The sequence below is a fragment of the Strigops habroptila genome, chromosome 6, assembly GCF_004027225.2.
Source record: "Strigops habroptila isolate Jane chromosome 6, bStrHab1.2.pri, whole genome shotgun sequence".
Taxonomy (NCBI): domain Eukaryota; kingdom Metazoa; phylum Chordata; class Aves; order Psittaciformes; family Psittacidae; genus Strigops; species Strigops habroptila.
In genome coordinates, this window is record NC_044282.2 from 74882209 (window position 1) to 74895752 (window position 13544).

Below are 13544 nucleotides of genomic sequence, written 5' to 3' on the forward strand. Positions count from 1 at the left end.
CTTCACCTAAAACATTTGTGCTTAATGTGTTACATAGGTGGTAAGAAAGACTTTTTGTTCTGTTCAGCTCTGGCCGATGTGTCATCTTCTGCATGTTCTGTTCAATCATAACACTTGCCACACAAGTGTCATTTCCTGCATAAATAATTGTATTGGAAAACCAATGTTAACATTACACCACTGTTTATGAGAATGTCGCACTGTATGTCAACCTTTCTAATGGGGACCAAGATACAGCGTGTGTGAAGTGGCTGATACAGTGGCTACATCTAACTAATTTAACCAGCATATCTATTCCAAGGGTCAAATGGAAGGGAAATTTGACATTTGAATAATCACTGGGTCTGAATGTGGCCAGAATGAGCTTTGCTGTAGGAGTGCATGTCACGGAGGCAGTGTACCTTACTATTAAAAACGATGAAATCATGGAAAGTGCTTTAGCAGTGAGGTAATAGGGTCTGGAAAATCCACCCAGCAACAACCTTGTAGCTGTGGAGTGTGAAGCAGAGTTTGTCTATTGGCAGAGCTGACTGAATTTTTACAGCAAAAACCCTATCAGGAGTTTTGGTGGATATATAAATTGAGACGGTTGGTAGAAGTGGAGTGGAATTGCAGTGGGTTTGCTCTGTTTGGGGATTTTTGGGAAGAACTATTTAGCTGTACTAAGCCAGTGAGAGATTGATATTTGGCTCACTGCAGTTAGAAAGTCACTAAAAGCATTAATGAAACTACAGCTTGTTGCTCTTTTCATCATCTTAATTTAAGCTCTTGTAGCGGAGTGTCCATCACAGAGCTAGAATTCCCCTTTAGGCCTGAATCTGTCCTGAAAACCTGAAACTTGTGCTTTTACTGCTTTTTGATAGTGTCAACAGTGTCAGTTTATATGTTGTTTTAACTGAAACATGTTTCTCCTGGAAAATGCAGGCCAACCCTGCATTTTCAAATTAATATGGTCATGTCCTTCCCAGAAGAAGAAAATAATCGTGTAGTACCAAAATGATGACTGGTGATAGGGGTTAATAGTGGTGTTGGTGCTTTTTAATATAGCCATGTGGCAAGATAATAATAATGATCTAGTAATACTTCCGGTAATAAGCAGGAACTAAAAGCAAAGTCAATGGCATGAGACATTTTCTTCTTCAGTTACTAATTGGAGATACCTTCCAGTGTATGTGGCTTCATTATCTCCCTATTACAAAGATTTCAATACCTTATCCAAGTGGTCAGCATTAAATACCTGAGCAGGAGTACAAACCACAGCAGGCTGATGCAATCTTTTATGGTTTATGTATGTAATTGTTTGCTGTTGTGCTCCCTTGATCTGTGCTGGTTTAATGTTGGGTAACAGACACAAGTTTGTGTGTGTGATAACTGTAGATCTCTTTGAGCAATTCTGCAGTAACAGGTACACAGAAAGTCCAACCAAGAGCAGAGCAGGAGCCACTACTAAAAGGTTTGAGTTGGTTCAAAGCGATAATGAAAACAGTAACCAGCAGCCTCTTGTTCTTTCCAGCTGTATTGTCCTGTCCCTTTCTAACTAGTAGTCATCAAAAGGGAGTTTTACAAGATGCCTTCTGTGCTTGGTCTGTAGTTCAGGTGTGTCTTGGATGGAAGTTTCCTTAGGTATAAAATTGCTGCTGTTTGTTTCTTTCTAACTTCCATTCTAAATTTGATCAGAGGACATGCGAGGACATAGAATCCCAGACTGGTTTGGGTTGGAAGGGACCTTAAAGCTCATCCAGTTCCAACCCCTTGCCATGGGCAGGGACACCTTCCACTGGACCACACTGTTCCAAGCCCCTGTGTCCAACCTGGCCTTGAACATTGCCAGGGATGGAATATCCCTTCTAATCTTTCTCCTTTGCTCTCTTCCACTAACACATGCTGAGATCTGATTGAAATGTGAATTTGAAACATTTGTTGATCTCTGGCATTGGTGTTTCTTAAAACTCCTCTGTCCTTCAGGTTCTCCTTAGTCACAGTTTCCTCCAGTGATGTGTCATTGTTTGGCCACACAAACATTTTTCATGTTAATCGTTAATGCTCTTAAGGAATGTTGCTGGTTCATGCTCTATTTATCTCCTCTTGGAACAACTGTTACCTATTTCCTAACTCTCAAGAACAGCATTCACTTTAACCCAGAATCTTGATAAGCGTCTTGCAGAGTCTGATGTCATTTCTCTCTAATGAACGGTTGGCCATTCCTTTTCACATTTTAGAAGCTGTCAAGTCAGCTCAAACTTTTCATTCTGGAGAGGCCATGGATTTACTTGGTCACTGTTGCGTAAAACATAGAGAACTTTGCATCTTCTGGAGCACTGCTTGAGCTGAAGTGGTGTTTTGGGGGCTGGGTGGGCTTGTGCTGGCTTGCATCGAGTGTCGAGGTGTTGAAGGGAAATGGTGGTTTATCCATTTTATAGTTCTGGCTTGTATGGGATCATTCTGTATAGGACTAGAGGGAGAGTGTGTGCATGCCCACTACTGCTGGGTCTCAGAATTAATTGGCCCAAACTCATCCTTAGTGGAATTCTAAAGATGATCCATCAGCATCATCTTTTTCTGATCAAAATAGCAGTTCTGTATGGTAGCTTTTGGTGATAAGCTGAAGGATGCAGTTTTTCTATTAAGAGGACTGAAAGTGTATCTAAAAGATGTAGGAAGTTCTTCTGCCAGAACCCTTTTTGTTCATTCAGGGAATGGTTTTTGGTAAAAGTGCAATTGAGTCTGGAGCTTGTCTTGTAATAAAGAGAAGAAGTGAAGAATGTGGCAATTTACCACCTTTATGGTTCCACTGTTGGATCTCTCTCCTCCCCTCCCTTTTGTTCTTTGAGTGTGTTCTGAGGTTTAATCTGTTTTAAGTGGTTGATGGTTTTAAGTGGTTGATTGATCCTGTGACAGTTTGTGTTCAAATGATTTCTCAAATAAGTTTTCTCGCAATGGATGAAAACCCTTTTAAAATCGGCAGTTAGAGGGAAACTAATTAAATAACCATTGATTTACAGATAGCTCACTTCTCTGTCTTAGAACCACTGGACAAACCCCAAAACCACGTTGAAAGGACAGAGATGTGTTTGGAATATAACAACAACAACAACTTTCTGAAATCCGTTGCCTTTATTTATCTTACAAATATTTATGAAGTCCATAAACCCAGTTTTCCTGTTTGTGTTTTCAACTTCCCTGAGGAGTTACCTTGCTCTGCTGGTTGTTCATGGATAAAATGCAGGATATTATTTATAATAAATGATAATAATTCTTCAGTCATTGCTTAACTGCAGTAAATACAAGTGCAGTATATGAAAATAGGCCTGGGAGTTTAGCAGAGCAATTGGAATCATGATTAGGTCTGTGTAGAAAGCAGTTAGCTACTGCATGTTCACAGAGGACATCTAATTGCATCAACATTATCTTAATCTCTTGAGGGAGAAATCAGCAAATGGTTGTTTATCTGCTGTCATTGAAATTAGGTAATACACCATCCCTGATGTTATCTTTCTTGTTTCAGTTCTGTAGAAAGTGTTCTGAAAACACTCGTGAAGAGCTGCAGACCGTAAGTGTTTGTTGTTTGGGGGGGGGTTAGAGCCTGTATCCTTACTATTACATTAAGAGGGGGCAGAAGAGTGTTTAAAACCAAAAAACCCACCTTATTAGTCATTCCCTGGCTGATGTCCCAAATCATTTAAGAAGGTTTTGGTGAAGGGTAGCGACTTTTCTGGTTTACTGCATTATGGATAATCAATACCCCAGGTTTTAGGTTGCTTAAAATGAAAATAAAATGACAGGCTTGTGCTATGTTATAATATTTACACAAAGTGTAAGGTGGTCTGGATTTGCTTTAGAACAGCCTTGGTGGAAAATCTGTTAATAGTTAGGGCAGGATAAGGCCACCACTGCCTTTGCTCTTCTGTGCTGTTAGGTTCACTGGGAGCGTGTGTGCCTGCACCAGTGCTCTCTGCACTAACTGACTTTGCTCATAGCTTAGGATACTGCAGAGTTGCAGAGAAAAGACTTATTCTCTTGTTTACTACTGGTTGTACAACCTTTTGTAGTTATCCACTTTGATGGGAGCAATTGTTTCACACACTGATGTTACTCCTTTGAGCAGTCCTGTAGGAGGCGCTGTTCTGAACATATACTGCTAGTATGAGGAGCATAAGGATAAAATAACCTTAACATTTCTCCCAGATATATATGGTTTTGTAGCTAAATAAAACCCCTTATTTCCAGTGTTGATTTTTCTGGTAGCTGGTATGAATGTGGAAGTCACTGAAGAGTGTTTTTAAAAGGAAAATGTATATTTAAAAAGGAAAATGTATATTTAAAAAGGAAAATGAGAATGCTTACTTACTTAAGGTTGGGACACTGATGGTGCTACTTCCAGTTGGCCCCATATCAACTGCAATAGCTATGTTGTATAAACAGTTGCATCTGGTGAGCATTTAAAATACTGCATTGCTTGGATGTTTAGTTTCTTCTAACAGAAATGAAATAATCAGCATTCTTCTAATGCTGCCATAAATGTTCCTCATGCCTTAAGTAGTCTTTTTTTCCGTATTGCATCAAATGTGAATAGTAGCCTTCACATCGAAATGGTTTTGCATTCTACAGAACCTTACTGGTTCAACAAGGCCAGAACCTTCTAACATTTGTGGTCTTGAAATTATGTACATGATGTCCTTGCTCTTAACTCTGTGGTCTGTGAGGGTTGAGTGGGATCGAGGACTGCCTGTCTATTGCCCCAGGGCACATGGTCTTCCTGTGATACTAAGATTTGTGACAGATTAGTAAATAGTTTTAAATATGTTTTCAAGAAGACCCAAACTTTCAAGCCAAGCCAAGTGGTTTCCTTGCTTTCAGGTATTTTCCAGAAGATGCCACCGCAGAGATGCTGGATGAATGGAGGCCTTTAATGTGTCCTTTTGATGTTACCATGCAAAAGGCTATTACCTACTTTGAACTATTCCTACCCACAACCCTTCCTCCTGCCCTTCACCAGAAGGGTTTCAAGTAAGTGCAATTGGATGTCTGTTGGTGTAGTGTTCTGTTGCAAATGCAATAGATGATCTTTTACAGGATGGCTTGAAGTCAACCAGCAAAATGAATGGTGGCTTTTAACAGCATTGTTGGAAGGAGTTCAAGACAGAAATTCTGTCAGCATTATTCTTTTGTGAAAGTAACCTAGAGGAATTGTGTAGTGTCTGTTCTCTAAGGAGTTCTCCCTTCTCAAGAGTAAAGTGTACAACAAAGCAAGCTAAATTGAATTAAAGGCACTTTAATTCTGAAGGAATAGTCTCACAAGTAAAAATCATTAACCACAGCAGAGCTTTTAAGTCCTACCTTTTATTTAATTTGGGCTAGATTCCAATGAGTCCTTCATGTAAGATGAAGTACAGCTCTTACTACAAATATGGGACAGGAGGTGGAGGTCTTCAGTTCACTGTCAAGATCTGGAAATGTGAGATGGTTAGAAGAGAAGCCTGGAGAAGAGAAGGCTCAGGGGAGACCTTAAAACAGTCTACCAATACCTAAAAGGGGCCTGCAGGAAACCTAGAGAGGGGCTTTCAACAAGGGTGTGTAGTGATAGGACAAGGGGGAATGGTTTAACCTGACAGAGGGGAAATTTAGATATAAAGAAGAAGCTGTGGCTGCCCCATCCCTGGCAGTGTTCAAGGCCAGGCTGGACGGGGCTTGGAGCAACCTGCTCTAGTGGAAGGTGTCCCTGCCCGTGGCAGGGGGTTGGAACTGGAGGAGCTTTAAGGTCCCTTCAACCCAAACCAGGCTGGGATTCTATGAGAGCTACAGGAAATGAGTTTCAGAATTAAAGGAGAAACATTTACAGGGCAGGACAGTATGTGGGTCATCTTTAAGGTAGAACCGTTGAACGTCAAAGCATAAGTCAGTGATGTTTAGTGCATGTAGAGATTACTTAGGCTGTGAGGTTAAAAGTACATTTGTGCCATAGGGATAGTGAAAACTTGAAGGGAGTGAATATAATTTATAAAGGTTTGCATTCTTGGCTTCAGCTAAATTCACAATAGAAGCTGCAGACACTTGTAACAAAGGACAGACTTTAAGGTAGAGGGGAATGAAGTGTTATTTATTATCATCTGTTTTACCTATGTTGGGATGGCAATATGTAATGAAGTGGTGAAGCTGCAGTAGATAAGGAAACTGCTGGTGAAACACTTGTGTGAAAGGAAAGGTTCAGAAAAGAATAAGAGGAGGAGAGGTAAAAGAAGCAAGGACTGAAACTCATGATCAGAGTTGGGGGTAGCAGGGATGCTGTGGGAGGCAGTGATATAACCATGTCCATGTCTATCCCTGTTCTTGTTGAATGAGTTGAGGGGCAGGTGAGTTCTTGCAGTCACCTGGCAAAGTGAGGGATAAACCTAGTGAGGGAGCTGCTTTCACAACATTAATAAGTTACTTTGATTCTGTTCTCTTGCAGACTCTGGTTTGATGAATTTATAGGCCTTTGGGTGTCAGTTCAGAATCTTCCCCAATGGGAAGGGGTAAGTATTTCCTTTTTACCTACACAAGAAGAAATCCATTTACATGTTCCTACCACGTGCTTGCAAGGCATTGAAGTCCAACAGTGATATAGTGGATTCTTGTTTTCCTTCTGCTGTAACTAGCACAAACAAGCAGAGACGGTAACTTCATGATTGTTAGCAAGCAATTACTGGCTGAATAAATGAGAGTGCACTTGCTTGGTGAACAGTGTTTAATGGTGAGCTCAGGCAGCTTTTCTTTCCAGCCTTGGGAATGTGGGCATTTTCCAGACTGCCTGCTAATGCTTATGATGATGCAAGATGCTATTGTGATTTCTGTAAGTTATAATTCTGTGAAGTCCCATCTTTTATATCTTAATGCATCTTTCATGATCCCTAATTTTGAGTAGCAGTGTTTTGCCTGGAGTGCAGGGAGTTGTCATCTGTATTTTAGATACAGTAAAGAACCTGTATTCCTCTTGCCCCAAAATACCATTGGGCTATGTCTTTCAAGGAAAATAGTTTGCCATGTACTTGTCTGTCTTTTACTGTGTGTCTCATAGATGCGAACTTGGGAAAGAAAATCAAGTCTCATTCTTAGCTTAGGTGCTGTTTTTGTCAGCTGACCTGTGCCTTGGCTTTACTGCAGTGAAACTTGGCATATAACCACATTTTTCCCATACTCAGCATGAACATAAGCTCATGGACCATCTGCTCCTCTTACTAATCTGCTGATACACACAAGGAGGACTTCTTGGTCTCTTTGGAGACACCTGATTTCCAAAACCCCATTGAATCCTGCCTTAGTAGGACATGCAGTTTCTTTGTGAGCCGGCTTGTGTGTAGGTCTTTCTGGTTTGAGTTTGTTCCATCACAAAGGAAGGAAGGCAGCCTTTGCTCCAACAGTTGACAAGTGTCCAGATTGGAACAGGATGATTGCCAAAGCTCTATTTGAGATTTTCTGTAGACATTGCATCTTTCTGCTGGCTCTCCAAAACCCCACTTCATCTACTCTTTCTGACAGGAAGATGACAGGCTGCACTTTTAATACCATGATTTGGTTTGTCTCTGTCAAATGGTCTAACAAATAATCATCAACACTTTCATAAGCTGTCTCTGATATTTTTTCCCTCTTCCACTGTGTTCTGACAGTTTGCTCAGAAGGACCACAACAACTTCATTTTTTCCCCCAAAGCTTTCACTTCTTGTTTCCTTTGCTGTCTGCTTTGCATCTTAAGGGCAGGCATGTTCACTGCATCAGCCTTGGATGCAGAAAATGAGACATATGGGTTCTGACTGTGCAATCCAGTTTAAGCCTCTCTATGCCACAAGCTTTTCCTCAGCTTGCTTTGGCAGGAACTGGACTTGCTGTTTGAAGGGGAGCTATAGAATCAGTTGCCTTTGTGCACAGTAAGGGATTTTTTCAGTGGGTATTTCCCAGTATCAAACAAAAAGGTAGATAATTTAAGAAAATGTAACACTTGTCTTCAGGCTGTGTCATATATGACTGTCCTGAACTGAATTTGTGGGTTTTCCAAAGCTATCCTGTCCTTCAGACTGAGAGGTGAACTGTTCTTCTGTGAGAATCTGTCTCTGAACAAGAAAGGATGATTTAAGCTGCTTCCTTTTGGCTTTGCTATAGCTTCAAGGTATTGATAGAAGCATCAAGGCTCTTGGAGACCTAATAGGTATTTCCCTATTTGGACAAGCTCGTAAAAGGAGTGCTGGTGGATTACGTCCTTTCTCACAACCAGAATATGAGAGTCAGACTTTATCTCCTTTTCGTTCAGTCCTGATAACTCTTTCCTGAGGATATCTTTCAATTCCCTTCTGGACTCATGAGACTGTCCTCTGGCAATGGACTATCTAATTCTTTGTAGACAGTCACATAGTGCAGTTCCTTCTGACAGCTAATGACTGTGACCTTTACAAGCCACAGATGTGCATAAACCAAAGCTTACAGATGTGCCAGCCATCAGCACAAGCAAGCATGCTTTAAGTAGGATGGATCCTGCAGAAGGCAAACAGTGTTGGTTGAATTTTCTTCACTGTCTATACATAGATGCTGTTTTAGGCCAGTGTCCACACTGAGCTCACATGACAGTGCTCTAGTGACGAGGAAGCACCATGACATGAATTGGCAGTCATAGGTGCTTGCTAAGCTGCTCCAGGTCAGAGTTACTGTGGAAGGTTCAAAAGCTAAACTCTTTGACAATATATAGCTCAGGTATAAGTTTGTTGTTCATCTACTATTCTTCAGAGTCACTCTAGTAATAAATTGTTGAGAATTTAAATGATAGTGAATGCATTCTGCCTTCCATGTTAATTCACAGAGCATGGAGGAAGGGAGAGTGTGAGTGTGCCTTCTAGAAGTACTATTAGTAATCTTTACATTAAAAAATACATATATATTGAAGAGGTAGGGGTGTATATTCCGGCAGGCTGCCTCTGCCAGAACTGAGATCAGTTACCTGCTTTGTAAGGGCTCAGATGTGTGGTGAGTTGGACTCCTGAAGGTAGGAATTCAGATGCATTGTGAAAGATGGCATTGGTGGCTCCTGATAGAGTGAAATCTCCCTTTACAAGTGCTTTAGTGCATGGGTAGCTTTTCTCTTGCATCTGTAAAGTAGATTGAGGGGTTTGTGCATCTTTTATTATAAATATATTCTAATAAATATTTCTTTTATGGTTGTTTTCAGCATCTAGTAAATCTGTTTGCTCGCTTGGCCACTGACAACATCGGATACATAGACTGGGATCCGTATGTACCAAAGGTAATATCCCTTTTTTTGGATTCCATAATTCCGTAAAATTCCATAATTTTATGGAATTACCTTGTTTACTTTAAGTCTCCAGTGTTCCTATGCTAAGAATCATTCCTATTCCCTGTATGGCTCTTACACTGGAGTGGGCCACTCTTTCAAATTAGGTGCATTCATTTGAAGACCTAAGTTTAACTGAAGATTGGAGCCATCCTTTTGTACCAGGCAGGACTGGAAGTTCCTGCTGTTATCACATGACTCAAAACCAAACCAAACTGAAGCAACAGCACATCTTACTGTGCAAGTGCTGTCTGACTGTGTAACTAATCCCATGTTACTGTGGAAATGGCATTTAATGGTATGCTTTTGATAAATAATGTGTGACCTTTTGAATCTTTCAGCTTTTTCTAAGATTTATAGCAGTTGTGTTGTTTAAAAAAAACACCAACACCACCAAACACCTTTTGATAGAAAATTCATTTGTGCCAGTTCTATGACATAAATCCATAAAGTAATTTATTCATAAAGTAATAAATCCATGAAGTAACTTATACCAATGTGATTTTTTGTCTTTTCAGATTTTTACCAGAATTCTGAGGAGTTTAAATCTTCCAGTGGGAAGCAACCAAGTTGTTGTTCCAAGATTCCTGACAAATGCTTATGATGTAGGGCACGCAGTCATGTGGATCACAGCCATGATGGTTAGTAGCTTTTTCATAAAGGGAAACAAAAACTAATGCAGAGCTTTAAGCAAGTATGTGTTTAAGATGAGTGTTTGTTCTGTTTAGCTGATGGAAAGGTTTATTTCGAAGTGCTGGCTGTGCCATTCTGGTAATGAATGTATCAACATTCCAAGTGTGTATCCCAGTGATACTGTGGATGCACACACGGGATGTACTGAACAACTGAACGCTCTTTTAGGGTGAATCTCATCTGATCTGATGGGGAGAAATTGCTCCTTAGTGCTGAGCTGAGGGTGGGGAAGGGAGGGGGCTTGCGGATGTGATTTGATGCTTTGAGGTATTGCTGTGTTGAGAGTGCTCACTTGTACCTGGTACTACTGTGTTCCATTTATCTTGTTCCATGTAATAAAATCCTGTGGCTTATTTCTTACAGGGTGGACCAAGTAAACTAGTGCAAAAACACCTGTCTGGCTTGTTCAATAGCATTGCCTCTTTCTACCATCCTTCAAATAACGGGCGCTGGCTGGTGAGTTCTTTGCATGTCAAGACAATAACTTTGACAGTAATTTTGGCAGTCCAACCTGTCACGTCAAACATGTCGATAGATGCATTGTGTGCTCCAGCAGCCAGATTGTCTGTTGGTTGGATAATATACTGAGACGTTTCATTTTCAGGATATGTGATTGTACTGTCATTCAAATTATTATTATTCTGATGTCAGGACCACAGCTAATGGGAGTATTCTTCAAATGTCTAACCCAAATGCAGTTCAGAAGCCTAAACTAGGCATCTATTTCATATATAGCTGGGAAAAAGAAGCCAGCACATTGAAGGAGGGTGATACACAGCATCAGTGTTACTTCTGTGATATATCTTTTGTGCAAACCATGACAATTACTGACCACTGTCTCCCTGGTATCAAAATCTAGTTGGATTAATCAAAGCAAAAAAAATTTTCAATGAATATTCAGTTTGATGAAGCATAACTTTCTGATGGTGCAGCTAGCAGAGTCTTCTGCTAGTAAGAATCTCCCTCTGATAGCTGGTGGAAAGTACAGATTAAAATAGCAAGGCTGGCCAAAACAGTGCCAAAGGAGCTGGCTTGTTCTAGAATAGCTTATTTGTTTACATGTGAATGTGCAGAGAATGCTCTCAAAGATGTTCCAAAATTATTAGTAACTAATCTTGATTATTGACTATAACCTTTTGTATGTGTTTTTCATGATCTTTTAAATCATAAGGCATGGTGTTGGCAGCATAATTCCTAATATTTTGGGAACTGAAGTTTAATGACAAGTTGCAAACATTGTGTTTTAGAGCTCTTCCGAGTTTCCTTTTATTGCAGTTGTGTAATTTCAAGATACTGGCTTTGCTGTTTCTCTGTTGTACATTTAGCAGCTCTGATTCTGCTGCCGCCAAGTAACTTAACAGCATTTCTTGTGTATTCCACAGAACAAACTGATGAAACTGCTTCAGAGGTTACCCAGTGGTGTTGTGAGAAGGCTGCATCGTGAGCGCTACAAGAAGATGACGTGGTTAACTCCTGTGCCCGAGAGTCATAAACTTACTGACCAGGATGTTACAGACTTTGTAGAATGCATTATTCAACCTGTTCTCCTGGCTATGTTTAGTAAAACTGGAAGCCTGGAGGCTGCCCAAGCCCTGCAGAACCTTGCACTGATGCGTCCTGAATTAGTAATTCCACCTGTACTGGAGAAGTAAGTTCTGCAGAAACATTACAACTTCCCTGTTCCCTTCCCAATGGATAAATACACAAAGCAGTTGTATGAAATGATAAGCAATTTCCTTGCTGCAGTGAATGCTGAAGTGAAAGGAGCTGCTAATACATGCCCCTGAACAATCACCTGAGCCAGGACAGGGAGTGAGGGAGGACTTTGGTTTTTCATTTTATTTGGTTTGGGTATTTTGAAGCACCTGGCAAATGGAATAGCTCTGGGGCAAATGTTCATAGCTTGTGCAGTATGGGGTAGTCCTCAGGTGGTTTGCAGTTCTGTTAGCACTGTGAGTGGATCAGCTGAAGAACCAACTGTGTCCCCTTTATTCATGAGCCACCTTCTGCTTCCTCACTAGCTTTCAGTTGGGACAAATATGAATGATGATATTGTGTGTTTCTGTAGTAAGAAGCATAAGTTGTATGTTTCTGGTTTGTGTCAGGGTGTGTTACAGTTACAGATAGTTTAAAATGACTGTCACTGCTTCTGAACTATAAGCACATTGCTAAAGTACATGCCCATGTGAAATACTTAGTTTGTACTATTACTAAGGCCTTGGTGCCTGAAATTCCAAGAGAAGAATGTAACTCCTTCCTGCCCCAATGGAAAGCTTTCTTCCTAGTCCCTGTCCTTGTTCCCCTTCTGTGCAGTCATTTGTACTTTTAACACCTCATATTGTAAAAACAGCGGAGAAATGAGTTTGCCTTGAAGAGCCCTTTCAGACTCAGCTGGTGGTAAAACCTTGATGAACCTGTTCTTACATGGAAATATTTGAAGCATAACAGCTCTAAGGAGGACAGCAGTGGACGCCTGTGTTGAGCATGACTATTACAGTTTCTGTTTTGAGAGCAGACTGAACGTCTGCTCAGAGTTCAGACTATCACTGGTATGTTTGCCTTGGCTGCAGCTCCCAGTTGTTGTTGAGTAGCTGTAGATCCTTTGGATGGTGTAGGGCAGGGGTAGCACTGTGACTCCTGTTTGAACTGCAGGTTGTGGATAGCAGTAGGAAGAGTTATGCCATTTGCTAACAAGTAGTGTAAAAAAACCTAAAAGGTTAAAAAACCACAGTACTTTAACAGGTTTTTATTAAAAAAGGCATGGACTTTAACGTAGCATCAAGCAATATATTCCTTTGGAGGTCATCAAGGCAGGTTTTCATGCTTGCCACGAGAACCTTACACTTTTAAGTCCACAGCTTGTATTAGTTCAAACACTAAAATCATCATAGCTTTGGAGCTAGGAGCCCATGCTGTTATCAGTTCCTGTGCTATAACTGCTGACAAATTCTTTAATTCTGAATTTGTTGTTACTAGGACTGATCAAATGAAAGGATCATTGTCTATTAGAACAATGTTTAGTCCATTGGAAGAAGATCAGAAAAAAGTTGGGAACCATTGATGAGCTTTGATTTTTCTTGCAGAAATTTTGTACCTTTTCTATAGAAAATAACATGGACTTTTCTTTGAATACTTTAGGAATGTTTAGTAAAACTGGAAGCCTGGAGGCTGCCCAAGCCTCTGTTGCTAAAATGGCTGCTTTTAAACTTCACAGGACGTATCCTGCACTTGAGACGTTGACAGAACCTCATCAGCTCACAGCCACATTAAGCTGTGTGATCGGGGTGGCTCGCAGCCTGGTGTCAGGGGGGAAGTGGTTTCCTGAAGGTCCAACACACATGCTACCTCTACTGATGAGAGCGTTGCCTGGGGTTGATCCAAATGACTTCAGCAAATGTATGGTGAGTGTAAATCCCACCTTTTTGTAGCATAGTCAGCCAAGTAGTTCACTCTGAGAGCTATTTTATGTTCTTATGAGTAAGTAACTCGTGCTTCCAGAAGTTCTTAGCCTGATTTTGTTCCTGCACGAATTTATTTG

General features: G+C 40.6%; 1 protein-coding gene across 3 annotated transcripts in view; it reads left to right on the forward strand.

The window, feature by feature from the left end:
• The window catches only part of PSME4 (proteasome activator subunit 4), a 59950-nt gene that overhangs the window by 9601 nt on the left and 36805 nt on the right, over positions 1 to 13544 (forward strand). For all 3 annotated transcript variants that reach the window (XM_030489230.2, XM_030489231.2, XM_030489232.2), the window contains exons 4-11: positions 3506 to 3550; positions 4858 to 5007; positions 6449 to 6512; positions 9191 to 9265; positions 9832 to 9954; positions 10370 to 10462; positions 11389 to 11654; positions 13221 to 13407. In XM_030489230.2, the coding sequence (XP_030345090.2) occupies positions 3506 to 3550; positions 4858 to 5007; positions 6449 to 6512; positions 9191 to 9265; positions 9832 to 9954; positions 10370 to 10462; positions 11389 to 11654; positions 13221 to 13407 (1003 nt within the window). The remainder of the gene's footprint in view (positions 1 to 3505; positions 3551 to 4857; positions 5008 to 6448; positions 6513 to 9190; positions 9266 to 9831; positions 9955 to 10369; positions 10463 to 11388; positions 11655 to 13220; positions 13408 to 13544) is intronic.